This window comes from Piliocolobus tephrosceles, chromosome 1 (assembly GCF_002776525.5).
Source record: "Piliocolobus tephrosceles isolate RC106 chromosome 1, ASM277652v3, whole genome shotgun sequence".
Lineage (NCBI taxonomy): Eukaryota > Metazoa > Chordata > Mammalia > Primates > Cercopithecidae > Piliocolobus > Piliocolobus tephrosceles.
In genome coordinates, this window is record NC_045434.1 from 18,969,854 (window position 1) to 18,984,376 (window position 14,523).

Consider the following 14,523-nt stretch of genomic DNA (forward strand, 5'->3'; position numbering starts at 1 on the left):
GTCTGGACTATTTTTTAAGTCTTTTTATCTTTCTGTGTCCAGAGTCTAGCACGTTGTAAGTATTCCCTGTGTATTTATTGAATTAATGAATGGATAATAGTTTTCTCCCTTTTAATTAAATAAATTTTATTAAAAGTAACTTTGAGCCAAAACCTATAAATGGTTTTTAGGTTACATTTAACTTCACAATTAACTTAAAAAAAATTTTTTTTTAAATTTTTATGGGTACATAGTAGATATATACGTTTGTGGGGTACCTGAGATGTTTTCATACGGGCATACAGTGTGTAATAATCACATCAGGGTAAATGGGATATCCATCACCTCAAGCATTCATCTTTTTTGTGTGTTATGAACATTCTAATTATGCTGTTAGTTACAGTACAATAAATTGTTGACTGTAGTCAGCCTGTTGTGCTGTCAGATACTAGCTCTTCTTCATTCTGTCTATATTGTTTTACCCATTAGCCATTTCCACTCCCCGCCACTGCCACTACTCTTCCTCCCCTTCCTACGCTCTGGTAACCATCACTCTGCTGTCTATCTCCGTGAGTTCAGTTGTTTTAGTTTTTAGCTCCCACGAGTGAGAACATGTAAAGTTGGTTACATGCCTTTCTGTGCCTGACTTATTTCACTTAACATGTCCTCCAGTTCCATCCATACTGTTGCAAATGACAGGATCTCATTCTTTTTTTTTGGCTGAATAGTACTCCACAATTATTTTTTTTTCTTGGTGACTTTTGAAAATATTTTGCCTTCCTTAATACTTGTGGTTTCTGATTTTATTTCAGAAAAGATTTAGGTCATGCTCAAAGGGTGGTTGATGAGCTCTTTTCCTCTCACTCTGATTTGGATTCTGATTCTGAACTAGACAAGGCAGTTACCCAAATCAGTGTAGACCTGATGGATGACTACCCAGCGTCTGACCCACGGTGGGCTGAGTCTGTCCCTGAGGGTAAGAACGTTTCAATTATGGAATGGTGTGTTTTGAACAACATACTCTGGTTTCTGTATTAGAGGCATCTCTTAAAGCATGTTTTTAGCTTCTCAAACAATTTAATACTAATTCATTATTTTTTAAAATATTGTAACTTTCCTTATAGTATGTTTTGAAAAAGGCTCAGAACAGGTCTAAATAACAGAATAAGAAACTAAAGGAACATCGGGGCAAATCCTGATTGTTCTATCTGAGGCAGATTAATTAGCTTTCCTGGCTTTTATTTCGAAATCAAAATTGGTAGCATAGATAGACAGTTGGCACTTACCTGCCTCCCAGTTTGGTTTTTGTTTTTGTTTTTGTTTTGTTTTGTTTTGTTTTGTTTTTTTTTTTTTTTGAGGCGGAGTCTCGCTCTGTCGCCCGGACTGGAGTGCAGTGGCCGGATCTCAGCTCACTGCAAGCTCCGCCTCCTGGGTTTACGCCATTCTCCTGCCTCAGCCTCCCAAGTAGCTGGGACTACAGGCGCCCGCCATCTCGCCCAGCTAGTTTTTTTTTTGTATTTTTAGTAGAGACGGGGTTTCACCGTGTTAGCCAGGATGGTCTCGATCTCCTGACCTCGTGATCCGCCCGTCTCGGCCTCCCAAAGTGCTGGGATTACAGGCTTGAGCCACCGCGCCCGGCCTGTTTTGTTTTTTTTGAGACAGTGTCTCCCTTACTCTGTCGTCCAGACTGCAACCTCCACCTCCTGGGTTCAAGTGATCCTCCCACCTCAGCCTCCCAAGTAACTGAGATTACAGGTGTGCACCACCACGCCTGGCTGATTTTTGTATTTTTAGTAGAGATGTGGTTTCACCATGTTGCCTGGGCTGGTCTCGAAGTCCTGACCTCAGGTGGTTCACCCACTTTGACCTCCCAAAGTGCTGGGATTACAGGTGTGAGCCACCATGCCCAGCCTGCTTACCCCCAAATTAAATAATTTTGGCATAATCAGTATATTTGACTAATAGAAATGGTCCATTCCCCTAAGAACAGCAGTGATCAAATGTCAATATGTAGAAGTAGGTGAGACATGTCTTGCTGCCTATCCCAGGTGACTGCCCCTCTTACACTTACTTCCACTTCAGCAACTTGAGGGGAACTCTGGGGTCCCCAGGTGCCAGGGAACTGTCTCAAACATGTTTCTCTCCCTAATTATCCTACTTCTTAGCAAGTTCACTAAGCTGCATTAGAGATTTAGGAAGAAAACATCAGAGTTCATCTCCTTTCTTTGTTTTTGTTGGTGCTATCAAACTTAAATTGTTATAAATGATTAAGCTAAAAATAACATATTTTGTCTTTTGAATAAATACAGTATGAATTATATCAAACCTCCAGAATTTTCTCCTAAATTTTTAAAACTCATGAGTAATGTTATAAATAATTGTATTTTAAGGTCGATATTTTTCTTTTGTGTAGACTTTCTTAACTTCTTTTTTTTTCCTTTTCTTTTTTGAGATAGAGTCTTGCTGTGTCGCCAGGCTGGAGTGCAGTGGCGCAATCTCGGCTCACAGCAACTTCTGCCTCCTGGGTTCAAGTGATTCTCCTGCCTCAGTCTCCCGAGTAGCTGGGACTACAGACACATGCCACCATGCTCAGCTAATTTTTGGATTTTTAGTAGAGACGGGGTTTCACCATGTTTGCCAGGATGGTCTTGATCTCTTGACTTCGTGATCTGCCCGCCTTGGCCTTCCAAAGTGCTGGGATTACAGGCGTGAGGCACCACGCCTGGCCTTAGCTTTTTATTTTAATAGCAGTTGGCCACTAATATTAAAATAGCATAGTTGTAAAACCACTATGTTCTATGTTTAAGTTTTATCACTATGTTTTAACAGAAGCACCTGGGTTCAGCAATACGTCACTGATTATCCTTCACCAGCTGGAAGACAAAATGAAAGCTCACTCTTTCCTTATGGACTTCATTCATCAAGTAAGAGCCCGGGGTACTAGGCACAGGGCAGGCTAGGATGTCTGTCTGCTCTGCCTTTGTCGGTCTCTCCAACACAGTGGGAAGTCCCTTCTCTCTATTTTGAAGTGTTTCATTGGGTGGGGCGTGACTTGTGTTTTCCATTTTCTGTGCTGATTTAAAAGTCCATAATTCCTGGGCTGGGTACAAGCCTGTTAATCCAGGTATAAAAAGCAGGATTTCATTTGGATTTCCTGTGTGCATTTGTGGAAAAAGTTTTCATGAGTCGATTTTGTATTTGACACATTTTTACATATGACTTTTAGTTTTGAGGTGCCGTTAGAATCAAATCCTCATTTAAAATATTCCTTTTCTTTTTTGTGTAAAGGTTAGCCTCATATATATTGTGCCTTAATTAGAAAATGTTTTTGCTACTGGACAGAATTGTTACATAAATTCACCCATTCTTGCCTCATCATTAAAAGTGACTTGCAGACATATTACATAGCCAAATGAATGGATTTCAACCGGTTTTGAGTTTTGTTTGTTTATATTTTGAGATAGGGCACTCTGTCGCCCAGTCTGGAGTGTAGTGGTACAGTCTTGGCTCACTGCAGCCTGGACCTCCTAGGCTCAAGCAATCCTGTCAGAGCCTCCTGGGTAGCTGGGACTGCAAGTTTGTGCCACCATGCCCATATAATTTTTTTATTTTTATTTTTTTAAAAATTTTTATAGAGGCAGAGTCTTACTACGTTGCCCAGGCTGGTCTGGAACTCCTGGGCTCAAGCAATCCCTGCACTTCAGCCTCCCAAGGTGCTGAGGTTTACAGCCATGAACTACCAGTCTCTTCCCTGATTGTTTTTCAAACTCAGTAGTGCCTACTCACTACTACACCTGGCTAATTTTTTATGTTAAGGAGATTCTAGTGAGTGCTGTCCAATCCAGTGCTTTCTGTGATCCTAGGAATGTTCTCCTAGTGTGACGTCTGGTGGGACAGCTGTTGGCCACTTGTAACCTGAACAGTTGAAATGTGACTAGCAACCGAACTGAATTTTAACTTATTTAAACAGCCACCGTGGGCAATGGCTACCTTAATGGACAGTGCAGCACTAGATAATTTCAGAAATGACTGATTGTTCGTAATCCCACATTCTTTTTCAATTTTGTTCATGGTTTGTCTCCTGTCTACTCTTGTATCGTCTTGGCGAGAAAACTCCAATCATTCATTTAGTCTCTCTCTATTTTTGTTGGTATTTTAGGTGGGATATGGATTAATGAGGAAAAAACACATTTTCTCCCGATACGGTTGTTTAATTAGCCAGGTGTATCAGTTAACTATTACTGCCTTATAAACCACCCCAAAACATAGTGGCCTAAAACAATTGTGTGGGTTAGTCAGGCAGTTCTTCTGTTGGTTTCACCTGGAATCACTCGAACTCCATTTAGGATGCACTGAGCTGGAGAGTCTGCATGCCTCTTCCCGCTTTCTGACAGTTGGTTCTAACTGTCAGCAAAGGCTATGTGGTTCTCCTCCATTTAGTTGCTCATCCTGCTCCGAGCTGGACTGGCTTCCTGTGGTCTCAGTGGATGAATATAGAAGCTGTAAGCTTCTTAAGGGCTCATCTCAGATGTCACATAATGTTACTTACAGTAAAGTGACATTGGTCAAAGCAAGTCACAAGCTCAGCTGGGATGAAAGATTAAATAATTGATTATACCTCTTTTTTTTGCATGTGTATGACAGGGTTTCACTCCCACCGCCCAAGCTGGAGCACGGTGGCGCAATCTCAGCTCACTACAACCTTTGTCTCCTGGGCTCAAGTGATTCTCCTGCCTCAGACTCCCCAGTAGCTGGGACTACAGGCGCATGGTGCTGAACCTGGCTAAATTTTTGTATTTTTTGTAGAGAAGGGGTTTTGCCATGTTGCTCAGGTCTCGAACTCCTAAGCTCAAGTGATCCTCCTGCCTCTGCTTTCCAAAGTGCTGAGATTACAGGTGTGAGCCACTGTGCCCAGTGTGATTGTACCTCTTGATGGGAAGAGTGGCAAAGTCATTCTCATTGGAAGAGGATGTGCATACTGGGCCGGGAGGAACTTGCCCTGACCTGATTTGGCACACTGAGAGCATGGATGTGTCAGAGGCCCGAAAGCCACGAGGGCATGAACACTCATGGCTCAGCCTTCCTGGGTTCCAGAGAACCCTGACAAAGTCCCACGGCTGCTGGTAGCAGTATCTGTCCCAAGGCAATCTGTAGCTAGTTCTGAAAACCCCATTCCAGCCATGCCTTTTATGTTTCTATTTCCTTTACTATTTAGAGCTCATTTTACTAATCAGGAAGAATTTATGTTAATAATCAGGAGAGCCGGGCGCTGTGGCTCACACCTGTAATCCCAGCACTTTGGGAGGCTGAGGTGAGCAGATCACAAGGTCAGACCATCCTGGCTAACATGGTGAAACTCCATCTCTACTAAAAACATAAAAAAAGTTAACCAGGCGTGATGGCGGGCGCCTGTATTCCCAGCTACTTGGGAGGCTGAGGCGGGAGAATGGCGTGAATGCAGGAAGCAGAGGTTGCAGTGAGCCGAGATCGCGCCACTGCACTCCAGCCTGGGCGACAGAGCGAGACTCCATCTCAAAAAATAATAATAATAATAATAATAATAATCAGGAAAAAGCATAACTAGATACTTCTAAGGAAAGTTTTTTTTGGATACAGGGTCTCTATTGCCCAAGGTGGAGTGCAGTGGCACGATCACAGCTCATTGCAGACTCAACCACCTGGGCTCAAGCAATCTTCCCACTTCTGCCTCCCCAATAGCTGGGACCACAGGCACTCACCACCACACCCGGCTAATTTTTTTATTTTCTGTAGAGACAGGGTCTCATAATGTTGCCCAGGCTTATCTCAAGTTCCTGGCCTCAAGTGCTCCTCTTGCCTAGGCTTCCTAAAGTGCTGGGATTATAAGCCTGAGCCACTGCACCCAGCCCTAGGGAATACTTCTGAATATAGAGAAATACTCCTTTTCTCCTTGAGCCAAACTTGGCATCTGCGGGGCCATATCCTCATTCTGAAGGGAGTGGAAGTAACACCAGTGCCTCAGAACAGTACCCTTGCCTCTGGTTTTCTGATGTTGAGGGAAGCCTCTATGTTCATACATTGTATCTCCATACAATACAGAAGCAGGGAGGTAATCTGATCATATTCACTGTGTGACTAGAATGATTTTTTTTTTTTTTAAGTTTTTTAATTTTTTTGAGACAGAGTCTCACTGTTGTCACCCAGGCTAGAGTGCAGTGGCATGATCATAGCTCACTGTAGCTACAGCCTGCCTGGTCTTAGCTGATCTTCCCATCTCAGCCTCCCAAGTAGCTGGGACTACAGGCATGTGCCACGAAGTCAGCTAATTTTTGTATTTTCTGTAGAGACGGGGTTTTACCACATTACCCAGGTGATTGCCTACTTCTGCCTCCCACCAAGTGCTGTGATTACAGGTGTGAGCCACCGTGCCTGGCCTAGAGTAGTTTTAATCTAGAACTGTTGCTTCCCTGTCAGTGCCACAATCAAAGCAAAGTAGAGCAGGCAATTGGGATAACCTTGCGTGAAAACTACACCTAAAATTTTTTTTTTTTTTTGAGACGAAGTCTTCTCTGTCACCCAGGCTGTAGTGCGGTGGCGCAGTCTCTGCTCACTGCAAGCTCCGTCTCCTGGGTTCATGCCATTCTCCTGCCTCATCTTCCAGAGTAGCTGGGACAACAGGTACCCACCACCACGCCTGGCTAATTTTTTTTAAATTTTTAGTAGAGGCTCCTACCTCAACCTCCCGAGTATTTTTATTTTCCCTGTGTCAGCCAGGATGGTCTTGATGTCCTGAACTCGTGATCCGCCTGCCTTGGCCTCCCAAAGTACTGGGATTACAGTTGTGAGCCACCACACCTGGCCAACTACACATAAAATATTTTTGAGGGAACCAGTAAGTAAATTCAAGTCAGGAAAGACCATGTAACTTTTATTTTAAAATAATAAGGTGAACAGGTTGAATACATTAGGATTCAGTGAAGTATTCCACAGTCATTAAAAATAATGAATATCTAAATGTGTTTTAAAAATACGATACTATCAAATAAAACAAAGTACAGAACAATATATATAGTGTGACCCCTTTTGTATTATAAAAAAGATATCTCCTAGCATGTAAATACTGCAAGAGCGTGCAGAAAATGAAGGATAAGAAAATCAGATCACTTATTAACGAAAGAGAATTAAAGTGTGAAAAAGTATTCATTATTTATGCCTGTCTTTTGGCTTCTTCCGAGTTCAGGTTATTGTAATGTCGTATGCAATGAGAAAGCTTGGAAAAACCCCTAGAAGATCATAACACAGCACAGATGGGCACCAAGCAACTCAGTAGGAGATGCAAAGGGTTAAAGACGTCTTCACCCTCCCCGCAGCGTGAGGGGTATGGAATCAATCCTTGAAGGTGGAGGTTGCTGAGTTTCTGATTCCCGAAAGTCTGGAATCTAGGGGAGTTAATTGATGTAGCTAGCAAAGGGCAGTGTGAGGCTAGGTGCAGTGGTTCACACCTGTAATTCTGAGAGACCGAGTCAGGAGGCTCACTTGTGGCCAGGAGTTCAAGATTAGCCTTGTAGAGATCCCCATCTCTACAAAAATAAAATGTAAAAATTATCCTGTTGTGGTGGTGTGCTGCTTGGGAGGCTGAGGTGGAAGATGGCTTGAGTTGAGGGTTCAAGGTTAGGGTGACCTGTGATTGTGATTGTCCCATTGCACTCCAGCCTGGGCAACAGAGCAAAACCCTGTCTCAAAAAAAGGCGAAAAGAGCAGTGTGACTGTTTTGATAACATAAACAATAATTTGGGAAACATGATATGTAGAGACAATAGTAGTGGACAGAAGCCCTAGAGTGACCCAGCTCTTAGAACAGGAATATCTGCACTTCCTTGCGGGTGTTACTGGCCTGGCTGAAGTGTGTCTGTGTGTTAGAAACAGCTAAAACGAGACAGCTGGAGGGACTTGCTGGGGGAGAGCTGGGGCCAGTGACTGCCCAGGGTGCTTCTGGGGAAAATACAGCTATGGTATTTTGTATGTTACCATAATTGCTTTCTAAGAATATATGTTTGCCTTTTTGCAAGGTTGGCTTATTTGGACGTCTAGGCAGTTTTCCAGTTAGAGGGACACCAATGGCCACTCGACTGTTGCTCTGTGAGCATGCGGAAAAGCTGTCAGCCACCATTGTTCTCAAGAACCACCACTCCCGGCTTTCTGATCTTGTCAACACGGCCATATTGATTGCTTTGAACAAGAGGGAGTATGAAATCCCATCCAACCTGACTCCTGCAGATGTCTTTTTCAGGGAGGTAAGATGAGTCCTCTTTCATGTGGCTGTGTAGAACTATGCCATTTAGTGATCATGCCCTAGGCAGGAAAGAGGGTGAGGACAAGTTAAATCACAAAAGATCTCACTGAAATGTTAAATTGGACCCCAGATTTTCTGGCTAACGTATCAGTATCACTCAGAAGTATCATTTATCAGTTACCTATAAAGAAGAGCTTGCAAAGTTGACTGAGAAGTGCTCCTTGGTGACTTTTTTCCCCCTTAGTAACTATCTCCAGGTACCTATTTGCTTTGTGTGCTGATCTTTTCCTTTTTTTTTTTTTTTGAGATGGAGTCTCACTCGGTTGCCCAGGTACCTCCGCCTCCGGGGTTCCAGTGATTCTCCTACCTCAGCCTCCCAAGTAGCTGGGATTACAGGTGCCAGCCACCACACCTGGCTAATTTTCATATTTTTAGTAGAGGTGGGGTTTCGCCATGTTGGTCAGGCTGATATTGAACTCTGACCTCAGGTTATCCACCCCTTCAACCTCCCAAAGTAATGGGATTACAGGCGTGAGCCACTGCATCCATCCTGATCTTCTCCTTACTTTGTCTCTCGATCTACTGTTTTGTTTTGTTTTTTTTTGAGACTGAGTCTCGCTCTGTTGCCAGGCTGGAGTGCAATGGTGCAATGTCGGCTCACTGCAACCTGTGCCTCCTGGCTTCAAGCAATTCTCCTGCCTCAGCCTCTCAAGTAGCTGGGACTATAGGCCTGTGCCACCACACCCAGCTAATTTTTGCATTTTTAGTAGAGACCCTGTTTCACCCTGTTGACCAGGCAGATCTACCCTTGACTCTGCCACAGCCAAGTGACCTTCCTGAGTGGGCTCCCTTGCCCTCCTGCTTCTGCCAGGTCAGATGAATGGGAGGCCCTGCCAGAAGGCCGGAAGTTGGAGTAGTTATTCCCCCAGCTTTCTTCCTTGCCTGTGCGCACTTTACATTGGCTGTGCACCTCTGTCAGGGACCATGCCTCCTGTCCAACTGCTTTCTCTTATTTCCAGTAGCTGCCCCTCCTCTTGCCTCTTCGGGCCCGAGGTTGATAATGCCTCATCTTAGGGTGCTGCCCCATCCCCTTTTGGACCCCTTAATCTTGTCCACACCTTTGCAAACAGTCCCTTCACTGAACTCCTCAGCTACCTCCTAGGATCCTGTTGCTACACCTTACTTGTAAAATCAGATTTATTTTCAGAGAAAAAGTAAAGTCTGCTACAAACTTCAAAGACAGAAATGGTTAAGATGCTGGTCAGCCAGTGACAGCTGGACATTGTGGAAATAGAGTCACAGTCCTCACGCTTTTGTGAAGCTTCACAGCCTGTTGAGGCAGCAGGGTAGACTTCACTGTCTCCCTTAAAAGGTGTGACATCAGGACTTAGACCTATTGTCTTAGACTGCAGAATGATCTAGTTTTAGAAACAGTGCCACCTCTTCCCTCAGCTCAGTGAAATTTGGAATTCCTTATGCATTTGAGGAACTTCAAACTCTATTTGGTGTCTCAGATTTTGCTTCCTTCCTCCTATAGCCTAACTGTATTCTAGCATGTAACACATTATGCCAACAGGTCTCTTTTTCTTTTTCTTTTTTTTTTTTGGGACGGAGTCTTGCTCTGTCGCCCAGGCTGGAGTGCAGTGGCCGGATCTCGGCTCACTGCAAGCTCCGCCTCCCGGGTTTACGCCGTTCTCCTGCCTCAGCCTCCCGGGTAGCTGGGACTACAGGTGCCCACCACCTCGCCCGGCTAGTTTTTTTGCATTTTTTAGTAGAGACGGAGTTTCACCGTGTTAGCCAAGATGGTCTCGATCTCCTGACCTCGTGATCCACCCGTCTCGGCCTCCCAAAGTGCTGGGATTACAGGCTTGAGCCACCGCGCCCGGCCAGGTCTCTTTTTCTTAATATTTGATGTACTGTAACCTAAGTTTGATGTACTATAACCTAAGTTCAGTCTTCTGTTGATTCCATAAATGTGTTTAGTGTGAATTCTTTGTTTTTATACATTTGGGTTAGTTCCTAGGGAATGGAAGGAAAAGTGCTTTGTTATGTTTTGTTTTTAATCTAGAGAGTATGCCAGAAATCTGAAAGAAAAATCACCTCAAGTTTCATGATCTAACAAATCAAATTGTTGTCTTTTTTTGTGTCCTTTTTGGTCTTTATTCATACATAGTTTTTATATGATAAGACAATGAATTTTTAAAAATTAATGACAGACTGCTTGTAAGAACTGAGCAAGAGCCTGGTTTATTATTCTGCGTTTGTATCAAAGGGCAAAGTGTCATTGTCAATGCAGTGTATGTACCTGTTTCAGTTAGCTGAATTATTAGAGAAGGGTCTGGAAATTATCGGTTGGATACATAATATAGAATAGTATTTTAGGAATATGATATAGCAAAACTAAAAATGTGATTGGCTCCTCAAAAGAATGTTCCATATGAAAAATGGTAATGTTTAGGACTGTTCACGTCACTGTTTATCTTCATTTCTCATGATGTTCATTGGTTTTCAGCTTCTCTGGGGTGTAGTTCTAAAGGTGTTCTCCCCTGTCATAATCATCATGAAAAGAGAATATAATAGCTATGTACGTATAGTAGCTTTTCTTTTTACCTGTCCTTCCCCTTGGGGGTGACAAAGTACCTTTCTAAGGAGTATTTGTGTTTTGGGACGAGCTGGTTAACCAAAATCAATCTCTGATTGGGCCATATAGAAAGATATTTTGACTTGGCAGCCCTGATAGAAAGTAAAACAATACAGAGCCTGCCTGAGGGTGCACTCTCCACTTTGCCTCTGTCTCCAGTTTGGAAAGGCCTTGTACCTCCCAGGGCTCTGGAAAAGCAGAGCTCACTGCTTAAGAAACAGACTATGTTGACACGGCATATGAGCAATATTTGAAATCACTGAATATATACATGATAAGATAATTTAACAAGTGTTTTGGCATTTTATGCGCTTTTATGTTATTTTCTGTCTTTTATGCTTTCCTTTTTTTTTTTTTTTTTGAGACAGAGTCTCATTCTATCACCAGGCTGGAGTGCAGTGGCACAATCTCTGCTCACTGCAACCTCCACCTTGGTTCAAGCAATTCTCCTGCCTCAGCCTCCCGAGTAGCTGGGACTCCAGGTATGTGCCACCATGCCCAGCTAATTTTTGCATTTTTAGTGGAGACGGGGTTTCCCTGTGTTTGCCAGGATGGTCTTGATCTCTTGACCTCGTTATCTGCCCACCTCCAAAGTGCTGAGATTGCGGGCATGAGCCACCGCGCCCGTCCATTATATAGGCTTTCATTGTGTTTTTCATGTTAACAATGTAAAATATTCCTTTTTTTTTTTGAGACGGAGTCTCGCTCTGTGGCCCAGGCTGGAGCGCAGTGGCCAGATCTCAGCTCACTGCAAGCTCCGCCTCCCGGGTTTACGCCATTCTCCTGCCTCAGCCTCCCGAGCAGCTGGGACTACAGGCGCCGCCACCTCGCCTGGCTAGTTTTTTGTATTTTTTTAGTAGAGACGGGGTTTCACCATGTTAGCCAGGATGGTCTCGATCTCCTGACCTCGTGATCCGCCCGTCTCGGCCTCCCAAAGTGCTGGGATTACAGGCTTGAGCCACCGCGCCCAGCCACAATGTAAAATATTCTTATGCTTAATCTTACAAATTAAATGTACTGAAGATTTCTTGCCTGGGCTGTTAGGATGCCTTGGCTAACATCAGAAATGCAAAAGGAAGAACAAGGTTTGCAAAAGGGAGGAATTTTGTTTGGGTCATGTTTTATCTGTGACTATGTATCTTGTTCCTTTAGCCAGTTTGTGAGGTCCTTGAGGGCAGCTGATCTGATTTTTCTTTCCTCTTATCTCTGTCCGTTGCTATGCAAACTCTAATAACGTGGCCAAGCTCAAATGCAGACTTGAACTTGAAACAGGAGTTTCAGTGCCTGATGGTATTTTTGCATTGTTACCTCCATGTATTAATTAATGGCAAAGGAAGAGTTAGAAGTTATGTATTTAGTTCATTATTCTCTTATGTTGCTTACTTCTATTCTGCAAACATTTCTGTTATGTCTGAAGAAGGGGAATTCCTCAAAGAAAGAAATTAGCAAGTTGATGTTTTGAGGTCATTATTTTAGTCCAGTAGTGCATTAGTTTGGGGTATGACATTGTAAAGTGACGTCATCTGTAACCTAGTGCCATTTAAAGGTGCCCGGAGCAGAGTAGCTATAATAAATAATATCGTTGTTTAAAGAAAAAAATCTACTTGGTAACAATCCAGAATTTGCCTGTTTATAAGACTTACTTGGGCACTCTTAACTTTTAAAAGTTAGGAGATCTGACTTTTCTTGATTTTTGAATTTATTTTTACTATCAACTGTCAATAAATTTTCTTCCATCTGTAGGTCTGAGGATACGGCTTAATGGGTACAACTCACTGGGTAGTTGTTACCCATTACCATAATTTTTGTTGTAAGTAGTTGACTTCTGTGTATTCTCTCAGGTGTCCCAAGTAGATACCATCTGTGAGTGCTTACTGGAGCATGAGGAGCAAGTCTTGAGGGATACACCTATGGATGCCATTGAATGGGCTGAAGTGGTGATCAATGTGAACAATATTCTCAAGGTACAAAAATACAGTAAAGGTTTCAGCATTTCAAAGCCCAGAGCATGGATAGACAAGGAAGTGGTTTCCATATTCCTACTCTGTATTGCCGATAATTTATAAGGTTGTAGACATTTGTTAATCCCAAAAAAAGTTAGAAAAATGTCAGTCATCTTATTATTAATCAGCTAATGAATATTTTGAATGTTAGCCTGGTGCCTATTAATAAATTTCTATAATCCTGAGTTTCTATTTGGTAGAATAATAAACCTTTCATTTGGGAAGATGTGTTTGTATCTTTGCAATTTTTTTAGTTGTTTTTTTTCGGAGAGAAGGTCTCACTGTCACCCAACCTAGAGTGCAGTGGCACCATCGTAGCTCACTGTAACCTTGAACTCTTGGGCTCACAAGTTCCTCCTGCCTCAGGCCCCCACGAGTGTTGGGATTACATACCTGAGACACCATGCCTGATTGCAAACGTATTGTTAATGTAACTTTCTAAATATTTCTCATTTCTATTTTTTTAATTACTCAAAACCTTGCTACTTTTACTATTGACGAAAGTGTTGCATTTAATTTTAGCTAGTGGACTTATAGTAATGATTTTCCTACTTTGGTAACTATTGTTTGCCAAAACCTGAAGTTAAATTATGGAGTAAAACAAACTTCAGAAGCAGAAAGAACCAAAAAGTAATTATGCAGATCTCTGCTGACTTTTTTCTCTTATTTTCTTTTCTTTTCTTTTTTTTTTTTTTTTCCATTTTTTAATTTTTTTTGAGACATGGTCTCACTCCGTTGCCCAGGCTGGGTTTGCAGTGGCTTGATTATAGCTCACTGCAGCCTCCACCTCCTGGGTTCCAGCAATACTTCTGCCTCAGTCTCCCAAGTAGCTGGGACTGCAGGTGCACACCACAATGCCCAGGTAATTTTTAAAATTTTTTTGTCGAGAGGGGCTCTCACTATGTTGTCAGGCTAGGAGCAATCCTCCTACCTCAGCCTCCCAAAGCACTGGGATTACAGGTGTGAGCCAACATTTCTGGCCCCTGAGTATTTTTTCTTACTAATTTACTTTGATGTCTTAAATTATCTTCAGAAATACTGTGATCCATCACCTTTTGCGTGTGATAACACATTAATTTTTTTTCCAGGATATGCTGCAGGCTGCTAGTCATTATCGCCAAAATAGAAACTCTTTGTATAGAAAAGAAGAATCACTAGAAAAAGAACCTGAATATGTTCCATGGACGGGTAATATACTGATTTATTAATGGTTGTTCAAAATATATTTCTAATGACCCATCATTTTTAGAAGTTGTGTTATTCCCCTAGTGTAGGTTTGTAACTGAAATGAAAAAATGCCATCTCCAAAATGAGCAGCTCTTGTCAAAATCACTTTATTCTTCCCTTGCTCTTATTTATTGATCTCTCTATAATGTATGTATTTAACTGGTACTTTTGCATTTACTAGGTTTTAGTTCAAATAGTTATTCGTAGAAGCAGGTCCTGGCCTCGGAGGTATGAACTATATTTTGTGTTGATTTAATATAAGAAAGTAAGTGGAGTAGTGAAGTTGCATTAAAGGAATTTGGATGGAAGAAGAATCATGTTTACCTGGCTTTGCTGAGGAAATCTCTTTAGAGAAGATGGGGTTCAAGCAGGGCATTGACAGGTATCACCTGAATCCCTGT

The 14,523-nt window shown here is 42.4% G+C and overlaps 1 protein-coding gene across 1 annotated transcript in view; it reads left to right on the top strand.

The window, feature by feature from the left end:
• The window catches only part of NUP133 (nucleoporin 133), a 70,293-nt gene that overhangs the window by 30,761 nt on the left and 25,009 nt on the right, over positions 1-14,523 (top strand). The window contains exons 13-17 of the mRNA XM_023191807.2: positions 792-955; positions 2,809-2,903; positions 8,028-8,252; positions 12,734-12,856; positions 13,984-14,083. Of these exons, the coding sequence (XP_023047575.1) occupies positions 792-955; positions 2,809-2,903; positions 8,028-8,252; positions 12,734-12,856; positions 13,984-14,083 (707 nt within the window). The remainder of the gene's footprint in view (positions 1-791; positions 956-2,808; positions 2,904-8,027; positions 8,253-12,733; positions 12,857-13,983; positions 14,084-14,523) is intronic.